General features: G+C 45.9%; 1 protein-coding gene across 1 annotated transcript in view; it reads right to left on the reverse strand.

Annotated features, from left to right (window-relative positions):
* Positions 1–3,112: 3,112 nt before the first annotated feature.
* The window catches only part of IL17RC (interleukin 17 receptor C), a 37,358-nt gene continuing 16,671 nt past the window's right edge, over positions 3,113–23,799 (reverse strand). The window contains exons 6-19 of the mRNA XM_066613002.1: positions 23,611–23,728; positions 22,734–22,778; positions 20,858–21,000; positions 18,688–18,747; positions 16,307–16,361; positions 15,164–15,351; positions 14,165–14,215; positions 10,673–10,718; positions 10,175–10,296; positions 10,003–10,062; positions 8,625–8,682; positions 7,506–7,601; positions 6,085–6,123; positions 3,113–4,324 (exon numbers count right to left, since the gene is read on the reverse strand). Coding sequence (XP_066469099.1) covers positions 3,648–4,324; positions 6,085–6,123; positions 7,506–7,601; positions 8,625–8,682; positions 10,003–10,062; positions 10,175–10,296; positions 10,673–10,718; positions 14,165–14,215; positions 15,164–15,351; positions 16,307–16,361; positions 18,688–18,747; positions 20,858–21,000; positions 22,734–22,778; positions 23,611–23,728 — 1,758 coding nt within the window. The 3' untranslated portion in view covers positions 3,113–3,647. The remainder of the gene's footprint in view (positions 4,325–6,084; positions 6,124–7,505; positions 7,602–8,624; positions 8,683–10,002; positions 10,063–10,174; positions 10,297–10,672; positions 10,719–14,164; positions 14,216–15,163; positions 15,352–16,306; positions 16,362–18,687; positions 18,748–20,857; positions 21,001–22,733; positions 22,779–23,610; positions 23,729–23,799) is intronic.

The following is a 23,799-nucleotide window of genomic DNA, read 5'->3' on the forward strand; positions in this document are numbered from 1 at the left end:
CCGCCTGTTGGCTTTTTCCTAGAAGCCAGGAGAGTTGTTCTGACAGACCCTAAGTGCCAGCAAGTCTGGTTCTGTTGTTGTTCAGGTGACCATTAATTTTGAACTGGTTGGCAACCTTCAGTCTTGAAAGACTATGGTATAAGCCTACAGCACCCGGTATTCCCAAGAGGTCTCCCATCCAAGTACTAACCAGGCCTGACCCTGCTTAGCTTCCAAGATCAGATAAGATCAGGGATGTGCAGGCTAACAGTTGCTGCAATTGGCTTGCCCCAAAATGCCCTCCACTGCCTACAAAATCTTCCTCCTCATTCACACAGTTCAAAGGGGGGCCAACTTCACACTTTGGGCATCTTCTTTGCTTTTCTACAAGCCCCAACATTCAGCCCTTTCTATTGATTTAAAATAATTGTATCCTGCCTTTCCCCTCCGACAACGGAGGTGGCTCAAGTTAGCTCACCATGTATTAAAAAAACACAATAAAAACATCAACAATTAACAAAAAATAAACTAAGGCACTCCATAGTAAACAATACATGATACAGCACCAGAAGGAAAAAATAAAGTCAATAGTGTACAAAAGAGGCAACAGAACATCTCAACATAAAATTAGGCCCCAAAGGCTAAACAGTACAGAAATGTTCTCAGTTGTCATTGGAACACTGGGAGTGATGAAGGCACTACATTAGGGATAAGGAGTTCCACAGGCTGGGTGCCACTCCAGACAAGACCCTCACATGTATCACTGCCAAATTCACCCCTGCAGCGGTGGTACACACAAGGGAAGGGGAGAACGGTAATGCTGCATAAGCCTTCTGAACCTGAAGGGGACAATAGAGTTGGTGAGCTAGCCAGATGGGATGTCTGATTTTGGTATGCAGGTTGCTAAGTTCAGGCTATCCTTCCTTCCTCATCCCAGAATTCCTTTCCAGCTAGATAGCAAGCCTGCAGGATTTCTCTCTCTCCCCCTCCCCCATCCAAGTATTCCTGTAAGTACAGGAGAGCCCTCTTTATCTGCAGTTTCAGAACCTGTGGATTTGACTCAGCACGGGTTCCGAACCTGCTCTGGAAGGCCCCATATGATCTCCCAGGTGCAACCGGAAGCACCTTCTGTTTGCATCCAGTAGGCTTTCTGAGGCCTTAGAAGTCCTCCTGGGGGTCAAAAGGGACTTCCGATTTTCACAAAAACCAGAAGTGCCTTTCTAAGGCCTCCTGAAAGCCATCTAAGGCCTAGGGAGGTCATGCACAGGCTAACCTGTGCTAACAGATTATGAGTCCAGCATAAAGGGAGAACCAGAATATGCCTTAGAAAGAAAGGCATCACCGAGGCAATTTAAAACTTTATGTTATTTTTCTGCTTGTGGTGACCCCAGGTCTCATCCAGGCGTTCCAGAAGGATACCATAGTCAATGGTATCAAAAGCCACTGACAGGTCCAGCAAAACCAACAGGACCACACTCTCCCTATCTAGTTCCTGGTGTGCATCATCAACTAGAGCAGGGGTGCCCAAACCCCGGCCCTGGGGCCACTTGCGGCCCTCGAGGACTCCCAATGCAGCCCTCAGAGAGCCCCCAGTCTCCAATGAGCCTCTGGCCCTCCAGAGATTTGTTGGAGCCCGCATTGGCCTGACGCAACTGCTTTCAGCATGAGGGCGACTGTTTGACCTCTAGCGTGAACTATGGGATGAGGGCTTCCTCCACTGCTTGCTGTTTCACGTCTGTGACGCAGCAGTGGCAGTGAAGGAAAAGCTGGCCTTGCTTTGTGCCAGGCCTTTTATAGGCCCTGAGCTATTGCAAGACCTTCATTCATTCATATAAGTTCATCTTTAATATATTCATTTATGTAAACTTATGTAAATTTATTCAAATTTTAAATGTAAATTAATTCTTTTTTCCCCCAGCACCCGACACAGTGTCAGAGAGATGATATGGCCCTCCTGCCAAAAACTTTGGATACCCCTGAACTAGATCAGTCAAACCTATTTCCATCTCAAAATGTGACCAAAAGCCAGATTGAAATGGGTCAAGATGACCAGTCTCTTCCAGAAAACCCTATAGTTGGGTCCCCACTAATCACTTGAGCAACTTGTCCAAGAACATGAGACCAAAGACTGATAGTTTAATATCTAAGTGGGAATAAAGGAGGGTTTCTTCAGAACAGGGCAACTGACTGCTGTCTTAAGATAAGCATGGACTCACTCTCCCTGAGAAGCATTTATTACCCACCCTGGCCACTCAACCAGCCCCTACCCCTTCCCATGGATAGATACCTATCATAACAGGAACTGGGGCAGCCTACCTAATACTAGCAAAAATCCTGTCCACATCCTCAGGCTACATAGCCTGAAAAGAATCATAGCAACTGTATTAACAGATGCCTCAACCAGAACTGTCAATGCAGAGTCCAAGCTGTGGCAGATATGAGCTATGTGATCCATAAAGTGTCTTGCAGGTTGGTCACAGTGGGCCATCAAAGTGTCCTCCCCTTCTGTTTGCCTAGATGTAAATTGTAAAAGGTTATATACCAGGCAGCTAAAGAACTGCACCCCACCAGAACAGGCAGGGAGAAGGCTGGAGAGGGAGGTCAAGTGGGGGCTGTCTGAATGAGTAGTTGCCCTGCCCCATTCAGTTTTGTTCCCTACTGCAGAAGGGCCCTTTAAATGTGCCTAACTTCTGAAGAGCAGCTCTGACTGGGTAGAAACTGAGGTCTGTTTCTCAGTCTTGCCTACTGGAGACTGGGGTTAGGGGGTTGCATTCAGAGGGCAGCAGCTCCACAATTAAAATTTCTCCAAGGTTGAAATCCTGCCAAACTTGTAGAAAATTTCTCTATGAGGGGCAAATTTGGAGTACTCTTTCTCTCTCTCTCTCTCTCTCTCTTAAATAAATACTGACTCAAAAGAAAAGAAAAGAAAAGATGTGATTATAGCAGATTTCTCTTAGAAACTAATGGAAGCTGAAACCTCTTTTGCCTTGAAGGCCCTCTAGTGGAGAATTTTAGATATTTGTGCACTTCCAGGTCTGAATTTGAATGGGACTTGCTGGCTTCTATGTACCTGTGTTTTTCTTATGTCTTTTTTTTTTTTTAATATAAAACTAGAACCTCAAGTTCACCAACTGGAGGCAGGTGAAAAACAACAAGCGGAGGTCAAACCACAGATCCATCAAGTCCAATACAGTACAGCACTCTGTTTCCAAAAGCAGCCTGCCAGATGTCTCTGGGAGCTCACAAGCAGGGCACAGAGGCCATAGGCACTTTGTTTGCCCCTCCAACATCTGGTATTCACACCATACTGCTTCTGTATATGTTCAGTTTTGGATGTTCTGATGGTATCCATTCTTCTAAGCACAACAAACACTGGAGTTGTCATATAGCAGCCAGGTGATCCGTTCCTTCCTGATCGCTAATCAAGCTCACATACACACTTCTTGCTTGTACAGCTGTGCTCAAATGCATACATGTCTGTTGTACAGCCATGTTGTGCCACCATAGTTCCTTGTTCAATTTACAGGAATGGGAAAACAGACTTGCAGGTGCTGGAGCTAGGTTGATTGTCCCAAAAGCCATCATGGAGTCTTCATGTCCATGTGCTCTCAGTCTAACTTGTATGAACACAATGCAGAAAATGCACTCCTCGTTGGAAAATTACTCGCTCAGGTCTCTATGAGAAGTGGACCACTGATCTCCTTCATCCGTGCATCCCTCGGCTGGGGAGGCGGCAACAGTGGATGTTGAAAGCCTGGTGACATCTTTTGCTGGCACTCCTGTACCGCACGCTCCAGGCTCTTGCTGATCCACACCGCATGAGTCTTTAGCCTGCTCCTCCGCTCATGGCCTACACTGGGTCCAGCCAGTGCCAGCAGAAAGTTGAAAACCTGGGATGGCAGAGGGTAGATAGGCACGGAATGGAAGAGGCCAGGGATTTCATCAACAGGAAGGAGTTCCTCAAAGCAGGCAACCAGGTACCTGTCCCTGGCCTTCCCAGCCTGAAAGTCGGGCAAGATGCAGTTGAGCGTGGCCAAGAAACTGCTGTCAGGGTTGACGTGGGACAGCCTGCCTTTCTGCTCCCAGCCCAGCCATTCAGCACAACTGGCAACAGCCCCTTGAGAGAAAAGCAACACAATTGCTCCCCCTTCTTTCAGCACCCGAAGTCGCTGCGCATGAAGCCACTGCATGGGACCCAAGGATCCCCGCTCCCCATGGCTCCATAGCTCCAAGGATACAGTCAGTTGAAGCCGGGTGAGTGTGCTAGCCAGAGCAGCCACCAGACGTTCAAAGCCTGCATGGTCAGGAGAGTAGAGGATGAGAATGTGTCGTCTCGGAAGTGCTCCTGCGGGAAGATAGAGACAGAACATTTGCTCTTGGCTGGCTGCTTCAAAAGGTAATACTATATATACTATTATTTGTTTACGTTAGTTCATGGTCACTTTTCTGCCAAAAGGACTTCAAAATGGCTTATGAAAGTCAAACAAAATTTCTCCTCGACTTCCACATTAGGTAACTAAAAACTCCAACACAGAAGCAACGCAAGGTAACTGTGAAGAAGCAAGAGAGCCTAATGAACCACTAAGGCCAAACGCCTACCAAAGTAAAAAGATTAGGGGAGCCCAGCCCAACTTAGGAGCCACACACCCCTCCAGGGCAGCCATTTTCAATCACTGTGCCAAGGCACACTGATGTGCCGCGAATGGTATGCAGGTGTGCCATGGGAGTTTGGGGGAGGGTCATTTATTAGTAGGGCCACTGGGGGATGTGAGCCCCTCCTGGCAGTGCAGTATGCCTTTTCAGTTGTCAAAAGACCGATGATGTGCCTTGACAATTTTAGGACCTTGACAATGTGCCCTGAGACAAAAAAGGCTGAAAATCACTGCTCCGGGGGGGGGGGGGAAGGTCCTGTCTTATGTCACTGCCATCCACATCGCCACAGCCTTCATGGAGAAACTGGAAGAAGTTTTCACCCAGGTGACAGATGGGCTGATGATCTTAGTGGTAGGTATTAAGAAGAGACCCTACAGTGCAAGTCTGCCTGAAAGCCATGCTGTTTAATCTGCAAATTTTGCTTCCTTATCCAATCTGGGACCATTAAATGGAAAGGGCCATGCCCTCTGCACATACAGTACTCAGAGGTCCTCTTGTCTTTATTGCCCTCTTTATTGAATGACCACCACTGAAACTGGCCCTATCATTCCGTTTAGATAACAGCATGAAACCCCTGTAAACTCTAGCTCAAATTAACCAATGAATTTAGGACTACTCACTGGCATCGCTAGGGGAGTGCGGGGGGTGCGGGCCACACCAGGTGACGTGCCCTGGGGGGTGATGCGTCCTGGGGGAGGACGTGCTAACATCGCGGTATTAGGAGCTACCCGTCATGCCATATACCATTGGATGTCCCCTTACCCTGGGTAATGCGGCAGCAGTCCCAATGGGACTATTCGGGCAGCCCAGGCCTAGGCTGGGTCACCCAGGAGGGTTGCTAGGATCTGGCATAAGTGCCAGATCCTGACACCACCCCCTGCCCATGCCCAATCCCTCCATGGGCCTACCTGCCGCCCAACCTCCCGCCACCCAGGAAAGCCCCCATTCCGCCCTTCTCTTGCCTTCCCAAGACCCCCATTCCAGAGGCCTGCCACCAGGGCACACATACCTTACGTCAGTGGTGTGGAGGCCAAATTCAGCCTCCAGAGGCCAGCGCATGTCTTACAGGATTTTTGCGACACTCCTAGGCAGGCGCTGGGGACATGCGCTGGCCTAACTCAAGGTTAGGATTGCCCCCAGAGGCAATTTGGTGTTTATGACAGAATGAACACACTCTTAATCTGCAGACATCACCAGACTTATACCGTCTCCTGCATTAGCACCCCCATCGGTACAGTTGTGTGTCACTCTTGGGAGAGTGACATCTAATCATCAAGGAAGATAGTCTGAGTGCTATTAAACTACCCACACTGCATGAACTATGGTAACGTGTGAGGCATTGCACACATTCCAAGCATAGCCCACCCATGCTGTCTCCTCCTTTGAATGGTAGAGCAAATCCCTTCCCTGTCCCAGCCCTGTCACTGTTGCTTCTCCAGGCCTGACTCTCACCTCCAGAACTGTAATCCTCTTTCAGTTTTCTGAGCCAACCTGTGGAGAGAAGGAATGTCAAGGAACTGCCCAACCATAGAACTGACAGTCAGGACAGGAGAGCAAACTAGCCTGGCAAACTAGCCAGCTCAAGGTCAGAAAATTCTATTGAAGGGGTTTTGTCTACACAGAGGTGATAAAGTTCAGAGGCTGAGGGCAGGGATCAAATGAACTATGACAGTGGTTCCCAAACATTTTTGACTGGCAGCGCCATTGACCTACTGGGCTATTGGTTGCGACTCCCCATTAGGGCTACAATCCTATACATTGTGTAGGATGGTGGGTTTTTCATGCGGCTTTCATGGCTCCCCTGGCTGGTTTCCACAGCTTTCTGGGGAGCCACAGCTCACAGTTTGGGAACCATTGAACTAGTGACTTCAGGCTGCAGATGCGATAAAACTAAGTTTTTCTACATAAAACACAGGAGTGTCTGCAAGTAGAAAATTAGCTCTTCAAGAAGCAGGCTGGGTGAGACTCTGTCTCCCTGATGTGCTGGGTTTTTTTATTTGCAGAGAATGAGGTTTTTCATTTGTTTTGCTTTGCTTTTTTTGCATTGGAGGGATATCCAAAATGGAGTCCTTCCCCCGATGTAATACAGTCCAGTTTGCCATCTAAGTATAATTCATTATATTTTTATCCTGTACATCCTCCAAGAAGCTAATATACATGGTTCTCTGCTTTGTGAACTTTTGGTAAACCCAAAAGCAACCAAGACCTAGCCAGATCATACACAGGCCTGGATCCCAAATGTCTGGACAGACCAACTGGCTGGGGAATGGGGCACTGCTTTATTTTATGAACAAATAAATAAAATATTTGGCCTCTGGAATGGCCAATATTTGGCCCTCTGGAATGGGGGATTTGGTGGGAGAAGGTAGGATTCTAATAGAGACAGAGGGCCTTGGTTGTGTAAGAATAGGAGCACACACCAGATCTACTGTAATAACTCAATTTTTGTTTCTTAAAATTCACTGGAAAAGCCCAGTACATAAAACTAAATTAGATTAATATAATATATACTTTAAAAAAAAAAAAAGCCACACAATCTAAATGGGAACTGTATCAAATTTCTAGCCCATCTGGGCCAGGACTGTTCAGGCCACTGAGAAGATCACACAGGCATAACAATTCACACATGCTTCTGCTGCAAAACTGAGACTGTCCCCCAGTTCTCTTACATGGCCTTCTTATCTCAAGGCCTTCTGGATTTGGCTCTTAAAAAGGTAGTACAGAACAGGGGGTGAAGTAGACACTGTAATGAGTGAGGGGATAAAGAGCAGAACTACAAGAGAATAAGCAATGGTGAAGATGCTGGTAGCCAGGTAACAGACCAGGTTCCAGAGTTGTAGGCAACATCCTAGGAACAGGAGAGTGTCCTGTACCTTTCAATGTGTCCTTCTTGAGCAGCACCACAAGCAAGAGAGAGCAGATGCCTAAGAAAGTCACTATGCAAGCCAGGGTCCAATGTTTTCGGTGATCTGCACAAAACAAAAGGAGGGAAAGTAGTAGTAGTGGTAATAAGATATTGGGTCCCAGATTCTAGTAGGTATGGCCTCTGTGCCTTCCACACTCACTGGCCCATTCTGCTATAATTGATGAACTATGTCTTGGGCTGGTCATTCATTACATTTATTTAGCATAGCCAGGATGGCATAGTGTACAGTACCTTCTTTCTGCCATGTCCACCTTTGGCATCAGGTTGCCATCACATGCCCCCACCTGCCCCTCTCTGCACTGGACAATACCACTACCACCAGTACTTAGGATTCAGGAGTCTGTCTGGACAGGTTGGACCCATGATGGGTGTGGGCATTTAGCCACTGTCCTTCCTGGCTAACCTCTGACACCACCCCAACCATGCTGCTTCTGCTGAACAAGGAATTGTCAACAACTCCTCTAGGGATGCAGAGTCAGTGGTGTAGGCCTCTTGATTGTGGAACCAGGAATATTGCGATGAGGGATCTTTGGGTTTGCATGGGAGAGGGGGGACAAAAAGTCAGAACCTAGGTACACATAGTATAATACGTTTAACACTATTTAATTGCACTAAAATGTTAATAAAATATTTAAATTATATGAAAGCATGCAAAATAAATGCCTGGTGCTTGACAATCACCCCACTGCCTTGCTATGCATTAACAGAACACTTTTCTTAGGGAGGAGTTGGGCAGAAATCTGCCTGTGTGCTTTCCTTTTTCTGTCCAAAACAAAAAGGGCTGGGCATTTATTTTTGTTTTGTTCTGTTTTAATGAAAGCTGAACATTCAGGAAAGGGGCCTGGAATATGCCTGAAGGAGCCATTCCCCCCCCCCCATGGCTATGGCCCTGCTGGATTGTGGCCTCCTCCCCTCTTTACTGGGACTGTAATTTTAAAGCTGCACAAACAGTCCCCCCCACCTCCCGCTAGTCTTTGTCTTGTCCTCAGTTGGCCTTGATAGCATACAAGGTCTGCTCTCCAAGAAGCCCATCCCATTGCCCCATGCCCTGTCTTGAGGCACGTACACTTCTCCAGTGAGCAGGCCCAGATTGTTCCAATTTCACCGTCTTCTCCGAACCACACCTGCAGAGAGCAATAAAGAACAGCTGGCTTGTGAAACAGACTGCCTGGCATGACAGACTCTCATTACTCAGGGTGACCAAATGGATCATCTCAGGCAAGTTTCTGCCTGGCAGCAAGATATCCTATAATTAAATGTATCCTCAACAGATGCCTATCTAACCTGCAATGAGACTTAGCACTGATATAAAGCAATCAAAGTACTTCACGCATACATTTTCTCAGAGACCCTTATAACAGCCCTGCGAGGCAAGTCAATTATTTGCAGGTTTATACCCCAAACCTTCAACTGAATGTTCTTTGAGGTTCCTTACAACAAACTTTTAACACCACAACTGCAAAGAACTATGGCAGATCCAAGTCTCCTCCCTTGTCCTGCCACAAAGGCTGTGAGCGATCTGGCAATTTGCCACAGGCACTTCATCTCCACCCTGCTTGTGCAATGCAAACACTGAACAATGAACTGCCAGAAGAATCTGGGCAGAAACAACATTGTATGCTAAGTAAAAATTCCCAAATGGTGAATCACAAGGAGTCAGGGCCGGCTCATCCATGAGGCCGACTGAAGTGACGGCCTCAGGCAGCAGTCTGGCAGGGAGCACTCACCTCCACTACTCCCCTTCCTCCCACTACCTGGATTGAAAGAAGAAGTGAAAAGTGGTGGGCTGGAGTGCCAAATGCTTTCCTCTGCAAGCTGCACTGACAGTCAGAATACAATGCATTATATTGAACTAGAGGGATCAGTGATCCAACTCAATATAAAAACAGAAAATACCAAACAGTTCCCCAGAGAGTGAACCTCCTGACTCAGTAAAGGGCAATAAGTGTTCAGTTAACATACTCCTCAACCACAAGGATTATCCTCAGGTAGCAACTGTTACCCTGCACATGCCCAATCTTGTCTGATCTCAGAAGCTAAGCAGGGTCAGGCCTGGTTAGTACTTGGATGGGAATACCGGGTGCTGTAGACTTATACTGTAGTCTTTCGAGACTGAAGGTTGCCAACCAACCAGTCAGACTAAAACATCTCCACTGCATTATCTGCTAATAAATTAGGAATACTTCTCCAAAACTTCTCCAATATTGGTTTCCTTGCTGTGATCACTGTTCCCCCTAAGCTGTGTGGCCACCTGGTTTGGAACTCAACTACCTGGAAGTTAGCTGTGACATGTGATGTCATTGCCGAATGCCTAGAAGCCCTGGCTCTGCTGCAGTGCAGCCATGGAAAGGCTCTGGGCGGTGGTGGGAATTGTTAGAGGGAACACTGTGAGAGTTCCCACTTTCATCTCCCCTAACACAGTGACCCCTTGCTTTAGCAATCACCTGCATGCACTCTCCTGACCGCACGTCATTCTTCAGGGCTTCCTCCAGGCTCCCAATTCCCTGCAGAAAGGAAAATGCAATGAACATTGCAGAAGTCATAGCTACTTGCCCAGCAGAAACCAGGGTCTGACCCCCAGTAAAAAGAAAGGGGAATTGCCTCTGCAAGACTTACTGTGCTGGTAGCCTCAGCAATGGGGACCCATTTGCCCTGCTCCAATGCATGAAGTGATGAATTGCCTTGGGAACCTGGGGTCTCCCAAAGCAGCAACTGCTGCCCAGGTGGCTGGTGGCTTTCTGTAGTACACAGAAGAAAGGAAAGCATCATAAGATTGGCTGTAGGAATTATTTTGAGCCTGGGTCTGTTGGGACCAGTCCTTGAACTCAGCAAACACAATACACCAAAAGTTGCATCTGAGCATGCACAGAATCAATTTCCCTCCTCACATCCAAGACTAGGAGCCATTCTAGATTCTTGAAAAACCAAGCTCCCATTAAGAAAATTACTTGGTTTTGGTGGCTGATGGACCAGGGATATTCACCAAGGCCTTATTGCAGAATTGGTGCTGAGACGGGTCATCATCCATCCCACCATCACATCAGGCAGGGGCTTGCTAGCATCTTTCACCTGGCCTTGCTCAGTGCACAGCCAGAGTCTGCTATGGCCACTCACCTTCCAGCAGACAGCTCTGGACCAAGATCCTTCCCTTGCGCCTTACCTGGAACAGAAAGAAAGCTTAAGTCAGTGAAATGCTGGACAGTGAGCTGGGTAGGGGTAAGGTAGTAAACTACGTACATGTAACTGAAACAATAGCATATGCAACCCCTGTTTATCCCTGTCTCCATCCCCTTCTCCCCACCTGCCATCTCTCCCTTGTGTCAATGTCTAGGATGGAAGCGCCTCAGGACAGGGAACTATCTTTTTACTCTATGCCAAGCTCCATGCACATTGATGGCACTTTAAAAACAACAATAGGGTTCACATATGCGTGTGACAAGGGCAGTTTCCTTGTGAGCATCCCAGAAGCATCTGGTTAGCCACCAGTGAAAAAAGATGCTAAGAGAGATTTAGGGTACAATCTCCCAATCTCCTTACGCCGGCCCAGGAGGGTTTGCACTTCCTCTAGAGTTGGCTGGGCCAGCGCAGGGACGCGCGGGGACCCGCGGAGGCTGAATCCAGCCTCCATTCTGACTCTGGCAGGGAGGCTTGCGTCAGCCAAGCTTGGCCAATGCAAGGGTCTAGAGTGGGCAGAGAGGAGGCAGGGAGGAGGGAGGTGTTCCAGGGTGGGGGGAGGATGGTCCTGGGGGCGGGCAGGTGGGTGGGGAGCAGGAGGCAGGGCTGGGACTTGGCAGATATGCCAGATCCTAGCCCCCATTCCTAAGCAGCGCAGAGAGACTGCAAGCTGCTCTGCTCTCCTCAGACTTATGCCACCTCTGGAATTAAAGGAAACCCTTTGGGGCTGCGGTGGCTTACCTGGGGGGTAAGGGGAAGAGTTTCCCCTTACCTCCAGCTGAGCCACTTTGGACCCCTGTCTTGCACTGGATATAGCGCAGGCTTCCTGGCCTGCCTCTTGCAACGCAAGATTGGATGTGTTTAACTCTCTCACTGAAATCAATGGGACAAAATGGCTCTGGCTGGATCGTGCTCTCTCTTTTGCTCTATGGGACCAAGAAATGACAACTGTTTTACACCAAATCACACTGAGAAGTTTGTGGACTAACAGGGGATTTTATCAGTGGGAGAGACACATTTAGTTGCCCAGACTCCAGACAAAAAAATATATATATATTAATATAAAGGCCAAATAAGGATAGTTTTTAATGAAATGGGTATCTCCTGATGAAAGAGAATGCATATTTCATATTACACAGAACCCTTTTCTCAGGCAAAAGCACAAAACTTACAAATATTATACAGAAGCTGGTCTACTAAGGGCCATCTATTTCCTTATTCTGTGTCATTGGCCAAGAATGCCACACTCGTGGATTTTCTTACTGAACTCACAGCATGTCCTTGAGCCATTTATAGCAAATTGCCATGTTGGTAGATACAGTTGCTCCAGGGGACAATTTTTGGTGGAAAAAATGGCCCATGGGAAAAGTGAACACCCTTCCCTATGAGTCTTGATCAAGGCTCCACAGTGGCTTTTTTCTTAAATAAGAGGAGTTTCTCTGTTTAAGTATGTAAAGACAGATTTATGGAGATGGAAGGATAATAAGTACCCTTGTTTCAGTATTTGCAAGCTGGATGTTTATTCAGTAGCTATTCTAATAGCTTGGTCTAGAGGGCAGGAGGTCTGGTCTAGAGGGTTGAGCCTCCATTTGCTTGACGATAACATCTGAAGGTCACCAGTTTGAGGCCACTGAAACTATTCGACCTTGAAGCAGCTGACAAGCTGAGCCGAGCTATTTCATCTGCTCTGAGCGTGGGAGGATAGAGGCCAGAATGTGTGGCCAGATCAAGAAAGAAATACCTGAATGTTGTGGTTTCTTGAAAGATAGAAACCTTCTTTCAAATTGTAAAAATCCGTACAGGGATTTAAAAATTGCCTGCCTATGTAAACCGCCTTGAATAAAGTCTAAGGAGAAATCTGAGGACCAAGAAAGACAGCATAGAAATACCTGTGAGAATCTGCTAAAGACTCAACAAAATGAAGGCTTAATCAGTAAAATGTATAAGATATTAACGAATCTGAATAACCCTATCTAGTCTTAACAATATATATGAGAAAGAGATTTGAAAATCTGGTGGTCTAGACACAAATGTAGGATATCCCTCTTTAGTGCAACTCGGGCAAACAATTTTCCTACAACGCTAAGGAGAGAGATGCCACGGTAGTTGTTGCAGTCACCCCTTTCACCTTTGTTCTTGTACAGCATGATGATGTTTGCATCCCTCATGTCTTGAGGTACTCCACCTTCTCTCCAGCAGAGACAGAGGATTTCATGCAGCTCAGTGATGATGATCTCTTTGCAGCACTTTAGGACTTCAGCAGGGATGCTGTCTTTTTGAAGAGACACTTTGCCAACAGTCTGAGGCAAAGAGGCAAAGAAGGAAGGCCCATAGCCAGGGAGACAGACCAGGGACAGACTGCACTTGCTCCCGGTGTGGAAGGGATTGTCACTCCCGGATTGGCCTTTTCAGCCACACTAGACGCTGTGCCAGAACCACCTTTCAGAGCGCCATACCATAGTCTTTCGAGACTGAAGGTTGCCAATACAAGGATATCCCAAAATTTACAGTGTCAATTTTTTTAAAAAATCACTAGAAGTGGATGTCAAGATAGCATCTAACGCCACAAAGATGTAGCAGGATATATTGCTCATTTTCAGATAAATGTTGGAGATGTGGGCATCCTGGTGCAGATCTTTTACATACTCTTTGGGCATATATTAAAATCAGACCATATTGGCTTCAAAAACCCCACGTATTGAAGAGATAATGGGATTTCATCTACCACATGATCTGCTAACATTGCTTTTTGGTAGGATTACACCTTTCATATGTCATTGTTTTAACAATTAAAAAGAGATGACAATGCCTTTAAGAGAATCTGTGCCATGTAAGAAAATAAACAGTTGCGAGACAGCTCTGTTCATGTTTAGGTGAATTCGCTTTTAGTTTTTAAACCACTAAGCCAGAAAATACCACAAGCAAAACAAAGAGGTGCCCCTTTCAATGAAATTGCTGGGAAATTTACATTATCTGTTATTTTCTATAACAGTACATGCTGGGACTATCTTCATAAGCCTAGAATACAAAAACTGCTATAATGGATCAGCAAAATGGGCTATCTAGTTCATTATGTAGTCTGCCGATAAGGGCTACTAGGGCTTGACCTCTCCAGTGCTTTTCACTGTGATAACAGGAATCAAAGTTCCTTTGCTTTCTTGTCTGAATCATGCCTGTGATTCTTAGTTCGAAGCTGTGATCACAGCACATATACTGATCTCAGTGGAATTTACTTTTGAGTAGACACACTTAAGAAGAGATGCATGTGCAGTGGTTTCAACTTATACCGAATCTACTTGTACTACAGAAAAGATTAAGCTTCCATTCAGAGAAGGCAACATTTTCACCTTTTAGATGTAAGCATTTCTAAGCCCAGCACTGTGAAGAATCTGTGGAAGCTGGCAATTGTAGCAATCGTTATGTGGCTCCTACCTGGACACAGAGGTTGGGGTGGGGTCTCAGTCCTGGAAGCTCCTGAACCTCCTATAGGGTTTGGAAATATTTAGTTACATACACTGCCCCCACATCAGAGTCTGTAAACAGTACTTACCCATACACACATCTGTAACTACATCTCCCCCACATGGTGAACCACTCCCGTGAGTCAATGGGACTCCACATGAAGCTCCCCATGCAAATTCACCCAACCCCTTCTCCTGCAGTCCTGCTTTAGGGTTATCAGAAGTGCCAGACTCTAAAATAGAGTCTAGCTAAAGTGACTAGCCAAAGTGAAATATACCTCTTGTTCCTATGTGAATATAGAAATTGAGGCATGTATCCTATCTGCTGTGATGTGCTGGAATAAGATACAGCTATCTGTCTCTTATTCCAGCACATCACAGAAAATAGAAGAAATTGATAAATGTCTCAATTTCTATATTCACATAGGAACAAGAGGTCTAGTTTCTGTGTCTAGTTTCTGTCTAGTTACTGTGCGATACAAGGACATCTGCAAGAGGGATCTGAAGGCCTTAGGAGTGGACCTCAACAGGCGGGAAACCCTGGCCTCTGAGCGGCCCGCTTGGAGGCAGGCTGTGCAGCATGGCCTCTCCCAGTTTGAAGAGACACTTGGCCAACAGACTGAGGCAAAGAGGCAAAGAAGGAAGGCCCATAGCCAGGGAGACAGACCAGGGACAGACTGCACTTGCTCCCAGTGTGGAAGGGATTGTCACTCCCGAATCGGCCTTTTCAGCCACACTAGATGCTGTGCCAGAACCACCATCCAGAGCGCGATACCATAGTCTCTCGAGACTGAAGGCTGCCAACTACTAGTTTCCAGGAGATTAGAAATGAAAGTTCCAATTGCCTTTTAAATTTGAAATGTTAGTGTAGCAACCTGAGGCCAGAACTTCTGCACTCCTCAACCCTTTCTTCCTTCACCACCTCAACTATATCATCTTTTCCCATACCCCTTGCTTTTCCCCTACTCACATGTGGAGTGATAGCCAAGTGCAGCTGTGGGGGTAGGGGGTAGCAGGCAAACAATTCCCCTCTCCAGCAGGGAACCAGCTCTCCTGGTTGGTCACACGGTGCATTGAGAAAGCAGCTCACTGAAGTGTCATTGAAGGCGGTTAGTTTCAGTTGGCTCCGGCTCCAAGCCCTGTCCCAAGCCTCAGTGTCTGAAATGGGAAGTAAGCATTCATCATTAAACACTACACTAGAAGCACATATATGCCCTCAGCAAACACTCAATGACAAGAGTGCCTTCTACTCACTGCTCAAATACACTTGCTACAGCCCACTCTCCCAAAGTACACATCTCATGAAAACTCCTCCGCACACAATGCGTTCTTCTAGAGTGGCTGTTTTCAACCAGTGTGCCAATGAATGGTCCACGGGTGTGCCAGGAGAGTTTGGGGGAGGGTCATTTCTTAGTAGGGCTATTAGGGAAGGTGAGCCTGCCACCAGCTGTACAGTGTGCCTTGTCAATTATCACAAAACTGATAGCAACTGTTACCCTGCACATGCCTGATCTTGGAAGCTAAGCAGGGTCAGGCCTGGTTGGTACTTGGATGGGAGACCGCCTGGGAATACTGGATGCTGTAGGCTTATACCATAGTCTTTCGAGACTGAAGGTTGCCAACCATTTTTTTGATGCTATGCCTTGACAATTTTACCGCCTTGTCAGGGTGCCATGAGATGAAAAAGGTTGAAAATTGCTGTACATCTGATATGGAGGGAGGGGGATTCTACCCTTTTTTCAGCAGTCTCTATCTTAATGTCGCATCCTGCCCCCTCTATTTTTGAATCCAGTGATGAGGAGAATGATGCCTCTTTAGGATATTATAGGTATTATGTACTGGTTTTACGGTGATACTGTATTTTCATGGTTTGATTTTATATATTTTTGAACTTTTTTGCTTTCTGAGCTCCTGGATAGGTAGTATATAAATACATATTGTGACAAAATTAGATTATGGCTACCAGCTAGGCCAGATCTTTTATCTGTTAATGGAATTCTTAAAATTTTTTGAAATTCTGAATCCAATTTTGAAATATAATTTATAGTTCTTTAAACCTGTTGTTACCTGCCTTAAGGGATAGAAATCTGAATAAATGCAATTTTTTTCATACCATTTGCAAAGGGACACAGGTGAGTTCGGGGTGAGTCATTACCCTTGATCCAGACCTATAAACAGAACAGGGAACAGAAAAGTAATCCATGATGTCACACATTGACCCTGAGGGAAAGTCAGGAAGGATGAATTTATTTTATTTATTTAATTTTTGGACGGCTTTCTCTGCAGATCAGTGTGGTGTACAAAAAATTGATGAAATAAATACTAAAATAACATTAAAGCAAAAAAAAAAAAAAATTACAGAGTTGGGAAGGCCTTGCCGAATAAAAATGTTTTTCGCTTCTTCCTAAAAGCTGCAAGTGTGAGAGCTATACGGATCTCCCCAAGAAGGGAGTGCCACAACACTGGGGCCACCACCAAAAAGAGTGTATCTCTTATGCCAGCCAACCCAGTTCTCTGCCAATAATGGGCTAGAGCGGTGTCTCTAACTGTGAGTCAGGACCCAGTAGGTGGGTTGTGAGCCCATTTCAGGTGGGTCCCCGTTCATTTCAATATCTTATTTTTAATAGACTTGATGCTACCATGGAATGTGACTGCATTTGAGGAAATGTTACAGATCTGTACTTTTAACAGACTACTGTGTATATGTTTTTAGTCAGCGGGGCTTACTCCTGGGTAAGTTTGGATAGGATTACAGCCTAGATTGTAAAAAAATTTTCCCGCTTGATGATGTCATCCTTGGCCATGACATCACTTCCGGATTAATGTCCATCACTTCTGGAGGATCACAACAGATTGTGCTTTTAAAAAGTGGGTCCCAGTGCTAAATTGTTTGAGAACCACTGGGCTAGAGAACAAGGCCTCTGATCTGAATCTCGGCTGATATGGGAGAATGAATCAAGTTGGTATGCAAGGACTGATTGACTTCATACGTAACATTGACTATCACACGGAAGCCAGCCGCTTCCAATAGCATGACACTGCAGCTGGTGCCAGTGGAAGGCCCTTTAAATTGTTTCAGAAAGGCAGCCAACCCCTGGAAGTGAGCACAACTTCTGGTTCTGCAAAAGGAAAAGCCAGCACTGGTATGGAGAAAATCACCCAAAGAACTGCTGCTGCTTACCTGTGGCACACCTCATTGTACCAGCCACTATGTGGAGCATCTTGAAGCAACTCTCCCACTTAGTATGAGAAAATAGAAAAAGCGCTGCTGGATCAGATTATAGGTCCACCTAGTCCAGCACCCTCTTTCCCACAATGGCCCACCAGCTGCCTCTGGGAAGCCCACAAGCGGGGGAGAAAGGCATCCCTTTTTCCTGCCATTACGCCTCTGCAACAGGTAATTCAGAGGAAAACTGTTGCAGAAACTGGGGGTGGTGAATAACCAGCATGTTTTGTAGCCACTGCTAGACCTTCTTTGTTAATTATCCCTTAATCATACCAGTTTAGGGGAAAAAAACAGGGGCATCTGCAGGGTGCTTAAAATGCAACCACAACAAATCATCTTAGAAAACGCTGCTTTTTTAATTCCGTCTTCGACATAAGCAAGATCAAATCTCTGAACTTATCTTCTCCCATTCCATTGAGCTCTGAAATGGCTTCCTTGGATTCAACCTTGCCAATTAATCCCTTTGACCCTCCACCTTTTCTTATTGCCACCCAGGCTAAGCCTCAAGAGGGGCTCTCTCCTCCATTAGGGCAGGGTTTAATCTGAGATGGAATGCAGCAGTCCACAAACCTATTTCTCTGCCCGAACTCAGCCATGGAAGTCAAAGAATGCCTTTCAGCATATATTCAACTGCTTTTCCCTCATCACACTCACTCCACGCACATACATACATGCCCCTGGGACTGGGGACAGAGCTAGCCTATATGTTCTGAAACATCAGGCTGGGAATTGCTCTAAACTGTCCTAAAACACAGCCGCCATTGGGCCCTGGTTTTCTGTGACTGGTACAATTAACTTCTGTGAGCCATTTTGGGACACATCGTTGTCTGAGAAGCGGGATAAAGCCATAATATGAAAATAAATCTCCTAATCAGACATGAATCCAGGCACTACTGTGTTATGCCTAGTGGTTAATCTCATAAGAGGCAACCCCTTATGTCAGTGCTTTCCAGCACTGGCATAGTGGTGCCAATGGGACACGTGCTGCATCCTACAGTTGGGTGTCACTCATGGAGACCTCCTCAAAGTAAGGGAATGTTCCCTTACTGCATTGCCCTTATGTCAGTGCTGGAAAGCATTGACATAAGGGGTTAGGATTACGCCCATACACAACCCTTGTCAAGACATGGCTGCTTCCGCCTCTTTAATTGGTATTTTGGTGCTCCAGGAGAAAGGAGTGGGTATGAGTAGAGGTGATCGCGTGAGGAAGGACAATAATACTAAAATGAGTGGGTGAGAGCACCTTGTGAAACATGTCAGAGCCTCACCTGCAGGCAGAGACAAGGAAACACATTGGAGATAGGGATGCTCACATTCTCAGGGCCAATCTGAAAGATGAGAAGATAAAGAGAGGAGGGTGAGAACCATTAGAGGAACAACCTGGTGTAATTCTACCTCTTTCTGCCCCATGAGCTCTTCTCCATCAGTTTCAAATGAAAGATCTAACATTCTAACCATCAGCCATTCATCCTATCATTAATAGTTTCGAACTATGGTGAGAAAACAATCACTATATATTGAAGTGTTTTATTTTGTTCATTGCAGACCTGTGTTTTTCACTACGTAATGTATAGAATGGCTTTGATCAGAAGCTCTCAACAAGTTTATACGGTAAGAGGGGGCCAGGGGAAGGACTAGGACAGGGGTGTCAAACTCATTTCATACGGAGGGCCACATAGCATTCATGATGCCTGCTGAGGGCTCGAAGTGATGTCATTAAGTAAGAAGTAATGGCATTAAGATGCCATTGAACAGGTCATAACCGAAAATAAACACTTTTTTTCTCACTTAGGAACTCAATAGCTGCAAATAACAAAAGAGAAAATATATGAATCTTGATCATATTTCAAGATATGGGAGAGCCCAATTTTCATGTGGGCTGCCCTTTCAGCAGTAACACCTCAGCACTACTCAGCAGCTGAAAGCCTGAGGGCCATATAAAAAGCTTCCACAGGACGCATCCAGCCCCCGGGCCTTATGTTTGACACCCCTGGACTCAGTCAGTTGGCATCCTTCAGTCTCGGAAGACTATGGTATCGCACTCTGAATGGTGGTTCTGGAACAGTGTCCTCTCCAGTGCATGAAGCCTGGGTAAAGTAGATATGGAGGATAGACTGTTACCCATGCAGCAAATCCCCCCTCTCCACGTCGCTGAAATGGTCCAATGGAAAGGCAGAAGCCAATACAGTTGGTTCCAGCGGCATCACAGGAGTTGCCAAAACGTGACTGTGTTCAGCCATGAACTGCCTCAGGGACTCCGGCTCCGGATTTTGCCTCGAGGTTGACTCCTGAAGCCTTTTCCATAACTGGATGTAGCCACAAGGCAGTGGAGGTTTGGGATCAGAGTTTTCCTTCTCTCAGATGAGCTGCCTTCCCAGGCTAATGAGTCCCATCTACCCGGTGGCTGTTTAGTCGCCTCCTAGGACAAGTACAACCAAACTCTTTCCCATTTTTAAGCAAACAGCAAATCAACAGCAACCACCAGGGTAGCAACCTTTTTTCTGGCCCTGCTCCTATGCATTTAAACCATCGCCTGTCATAAAAACTTAGCAGGTGAGGCTCTTCCCATAGCTTACGTTCATAATAACAAAACTTCACCAACAATTTCAGGCTGCTACTGTTAAAGACCCAGGTACAGATCTAGAAAAACAGGTGGCAACGTTGAATCTAACATTGATCTAACCACCTCGGATAAAGGAAATGGCAACTCATAATGCTGCAGCAACCATCTTTTTCTCAAAGGAGACTGTGTGCTACTATGCATGCAGGAATTAAAATACCAATTATAACTTGCAATGTAGAGATAAGGTACCTTGAAAACTTAACAATGAAAACTAAAGACTTGCTGTTACTTCAAGACACAGCTGTACAGTGTACTTCAAACTACAGAAGGAGGGGTTAAATAGGGGCTAGGGAGGAAATCCGTTGGGGACTGGGGATAAGAATAGGCCCTCAGTTTGGCTGTACTTGTCGTAAGAGGCGACTAAACAGCCACCGGGTAGATGGGACTCATCAGCCTGAGAAGGCAGCTCATCTGAGAGAAGGAAAACTCTGATCCCAAACCTCCACTGCCTTGTGGCTACATCCAGTTATGGAAAAGGCTTCAGGAGTCAACCTCTCCAAGGCAGTTCATGGCTGAACACAGTCACGTTCTGGCAACTCCTGCAATCCCGCTGGAACCAACCGTATTGGCTTCTGCCTTTCCATTTGACCATTTCAGCGACGTGGAGAGGGGGGATTTGCTGCATGGACAACAGCCTATCCTCCATACCTACTTTACCCAGGCTTCATGCACTGGAGAAGAACCACTCTGTTCCAGAACCACTATTCAGAGTGCGATACCATAGTCTTCTGAGACTGAAGGATGCCAACAACAGGGAGGAAATGAATGGGGGAAGTACTAAGCTAGGCAGATACTGAGCAGGATCCTTCACTCACCAGCGCCTTCGACTTGTCCATAATCCCTTTATGTCCACGCGTTTGGTTCCGATACAGCCACAGCTCAAGGTGTTGTCCTAAAGGGACATCCAATACATGCAGCACAACCTCCTCTAACCCCTTAGTGATCTTCAGCCTGGGCACTGTTGGAGAGAATATGTCACTAAAATCCACAATAATTCTGGCATATGCTTTGTACAGGCTGGCTGGGGGATGGTATTGTCTAGGGGTCACTTGGAAGGAGAAAAGTGCTAACTGGAAAAATACATGGTGATTCCAAGCTGTTCCCTTTCTTGAATCTTTGCTAATGGTCTCCCTTTTTCAGCCCACTCTTCTGGTCCTTCTAGTTATAGAATAAAGTATATATATAGTACTGTATTTCCCATCTTACAGTTCTTTAAATATAAGATAATATTGAAACAATCTCAAAAATTATAGCATCAACAATAAAGCCGCTGATAAAGTAACAAATAAATGTACACCCTCAAGAAATCAGGAAGAAGCAACAAGAGATCAAGTTGATCATATGAGCACTGAACGGCTTGGATAGTTGTAAGCTGCCAGAAACTCAGGTGAACCACCCTAGGGAGAGCATTCCAGAGATGGGGTGCCACAGCAGAAAAGGCTCTTTCACCACTCACCTCATCATTGTCAGTGGGAGTGTCCAGTGAAGGACCTCTGACAGTGATCTCAATTATTACTAAATTTCTCGGCTACATAGGTTGTCCTTCAGATGTAATGTTTTAATACCCAGTTAAAGCAATTCACAGGTAAAACAACTCACATCTATAATAATAATAATAATAATAATAATAATAATAATAATAATAATAATAATAATAATAATAATTGCAGCCATAGGGTTGCATGGACTTTGGGAAGGAAGGAGCAAGGTATAAATCCTTTCTCCGTGGTGAATGAGCCCTTCTTTTTGATGCCTGGCTATTCACTGGAACCTGACAAAACAGCTCTGAAAGTTTCCAGCTTAGTGCATTTTGAATGAAGGAAAGGATACCCGTATAAGGTGTCTATTGGCTAGCACCCATGGTATCATGAATGCTCCTTGTCTACCCCAGGGAAATCCACCAATCGTGATTACAATGTACGTGGATAATTTTTTATACACTGAAAAGTGTTATGTATAAATGTATCTACGCTGCTTTCCAGGACCACACGATAAGCAACACCTGTGCTGTAATCACTGTTAGAATGTTGCATCTGTTGTATGAGTCACCTGAATTACTTGAACATCTCCTTTGCCTGAGGCTCCTCTGCCCTGGTTCAAATAATTCACTGCTCCACTAGCAGTATATCTTAATCAAGACTATCCGAATCTGTGCCAACTCATGCAAGTTGGTGCCTTTGCAAATCTTCACCATTTCTGTGTGTTTGTCAGACACAGTCATGACATGCTCGGGTGGCTCTCCACAACACTGAGAACTTGAAACTTGGCTATTTAGGAATGAAAGCTGGGGTTCTTGATGCCAAGTTCTCCACCAGATTCCACGCTTGCGGGCAGGGGTACTTTATATGCGAGTTAACATATCATTGTCTGAGTATAAATACTTTATATGCAGAAGGAACATAGTGCTTGACTAGGCAATCATCACTTCCCTTCCAGTCCTGTGACTATGGTTTGTCCTGCCAGTGCCAAGTATACATCCAGTTACCAGATACCTCTGTCATGCCCTGTTTGTGAGCTTTGGTAGGACATCTGGCTGGACTACGTGGATCTTTGGGTTCACCCAGCAGGGCAGGACTAAGAAGTAATTATGGAAGTGCCTGAATGAAAGTCCGATACCAATCAAATTAGCTGAAAGAAGTTTGCTTGGGCTCAGAAGAGCACTATTAACAGGGAGATAGCATTGCTACAAACCTTGGCAGAGGAGGATAGCATCTTTTGCTTCACTCCAGGAGCAGCCTGTGGGAAGAAAATACAGCAGAACAATCAGGAGGTGTAATAGGCAGATAAGTGCAAGGCACAGCACCTTAGAAACCAACCAGTACCCACTCCTTGACCCAACAGGGTTTGAACTGGGATGCCAACACCAGGCACCAGGATGCAGGTCTCTTGTTATCTGGTGTGCTCCCCGGGGCATTTGGTGGGCCACTGTGAGATACTGGAAGCTGGACTAGATGGGCTTTTGGCCTGATCCAGCGGGGCTGTTTTTATGTTCTTAACACCCAAGGACAGAAGGAAGGAACTGGACAGAAGGAAGCCGTCTTGGAAAAACCACCCTCCCAGTATAATGGAGAGTCCCTAAAGTCCTGATTTGTGAGCCAGGTGTGGGTCATTGTCAAAGCATCGGATGTTCCACACAGGGCAAAGGTGCAAAGGGAGAATGCATGACCCCGCTTTTTATAAACTGTGTGTGCTTCTAGGGGTTCACCAGTGGGATTGGATATTTGGGGTCACTTGAACCATCTGCATTTCCTGTTTTGGGGGGAATTAGGTGGGCTTCATGATTCAATAAGCTGGCTCAAAGCCAGGTTCTTTGTTCACTGGTTAGGTGGGGAAGTAGAAGATGCTCAAACAATGAATGACAACACAGTGGTCAGGCCTTTGCATCCTTTGCCGCCTTTGCAAGCCTTTGCTACCTTTGAATCATTTCAGGATGCTGAATTCCATATAGGAGCCTGCAGGTGATAGGAAGGCACAAAACAGACAAAAAATAAAGGAAAATTGGGGATTAAGTTGATTATAGTCAGATTGTTCTGCTTTCTGCTTTTGGAGGGCCAGGAGGAACACTCACTTGGTCCATAATGTGTGTAGTTCAGCTCAGGCATGGACTGGTACCGGGGGCTAGTGACGGCCTTGATATGCAACTCTCCTTCCAGAGCAATTGGGAAGCAATCAACTTGGAGTGAGCCCTGGAGAGGGAGGAATCGGGAGCGTCAAAGATCAAAGGGAAGTTATGTAATATTGTATATACAGAACTTGT

The sequence above is a fragment of the Tiliqua scincoides genome, chromosome 2 (genome assembly GCF_035046505.1).
Source record: "Tiliqua scincoides isolate rTilSci1 chromosome 2, rTilSci1.hap2, whole genome shotgun sequence".
NCBI classification, from domain to species: domain Eukaryota; kingdom Metazoa; phylum Chordata; class Lepidosauria; order Squamata; family Scincidae; genus Tiliqua; species Tiliqua scincoides.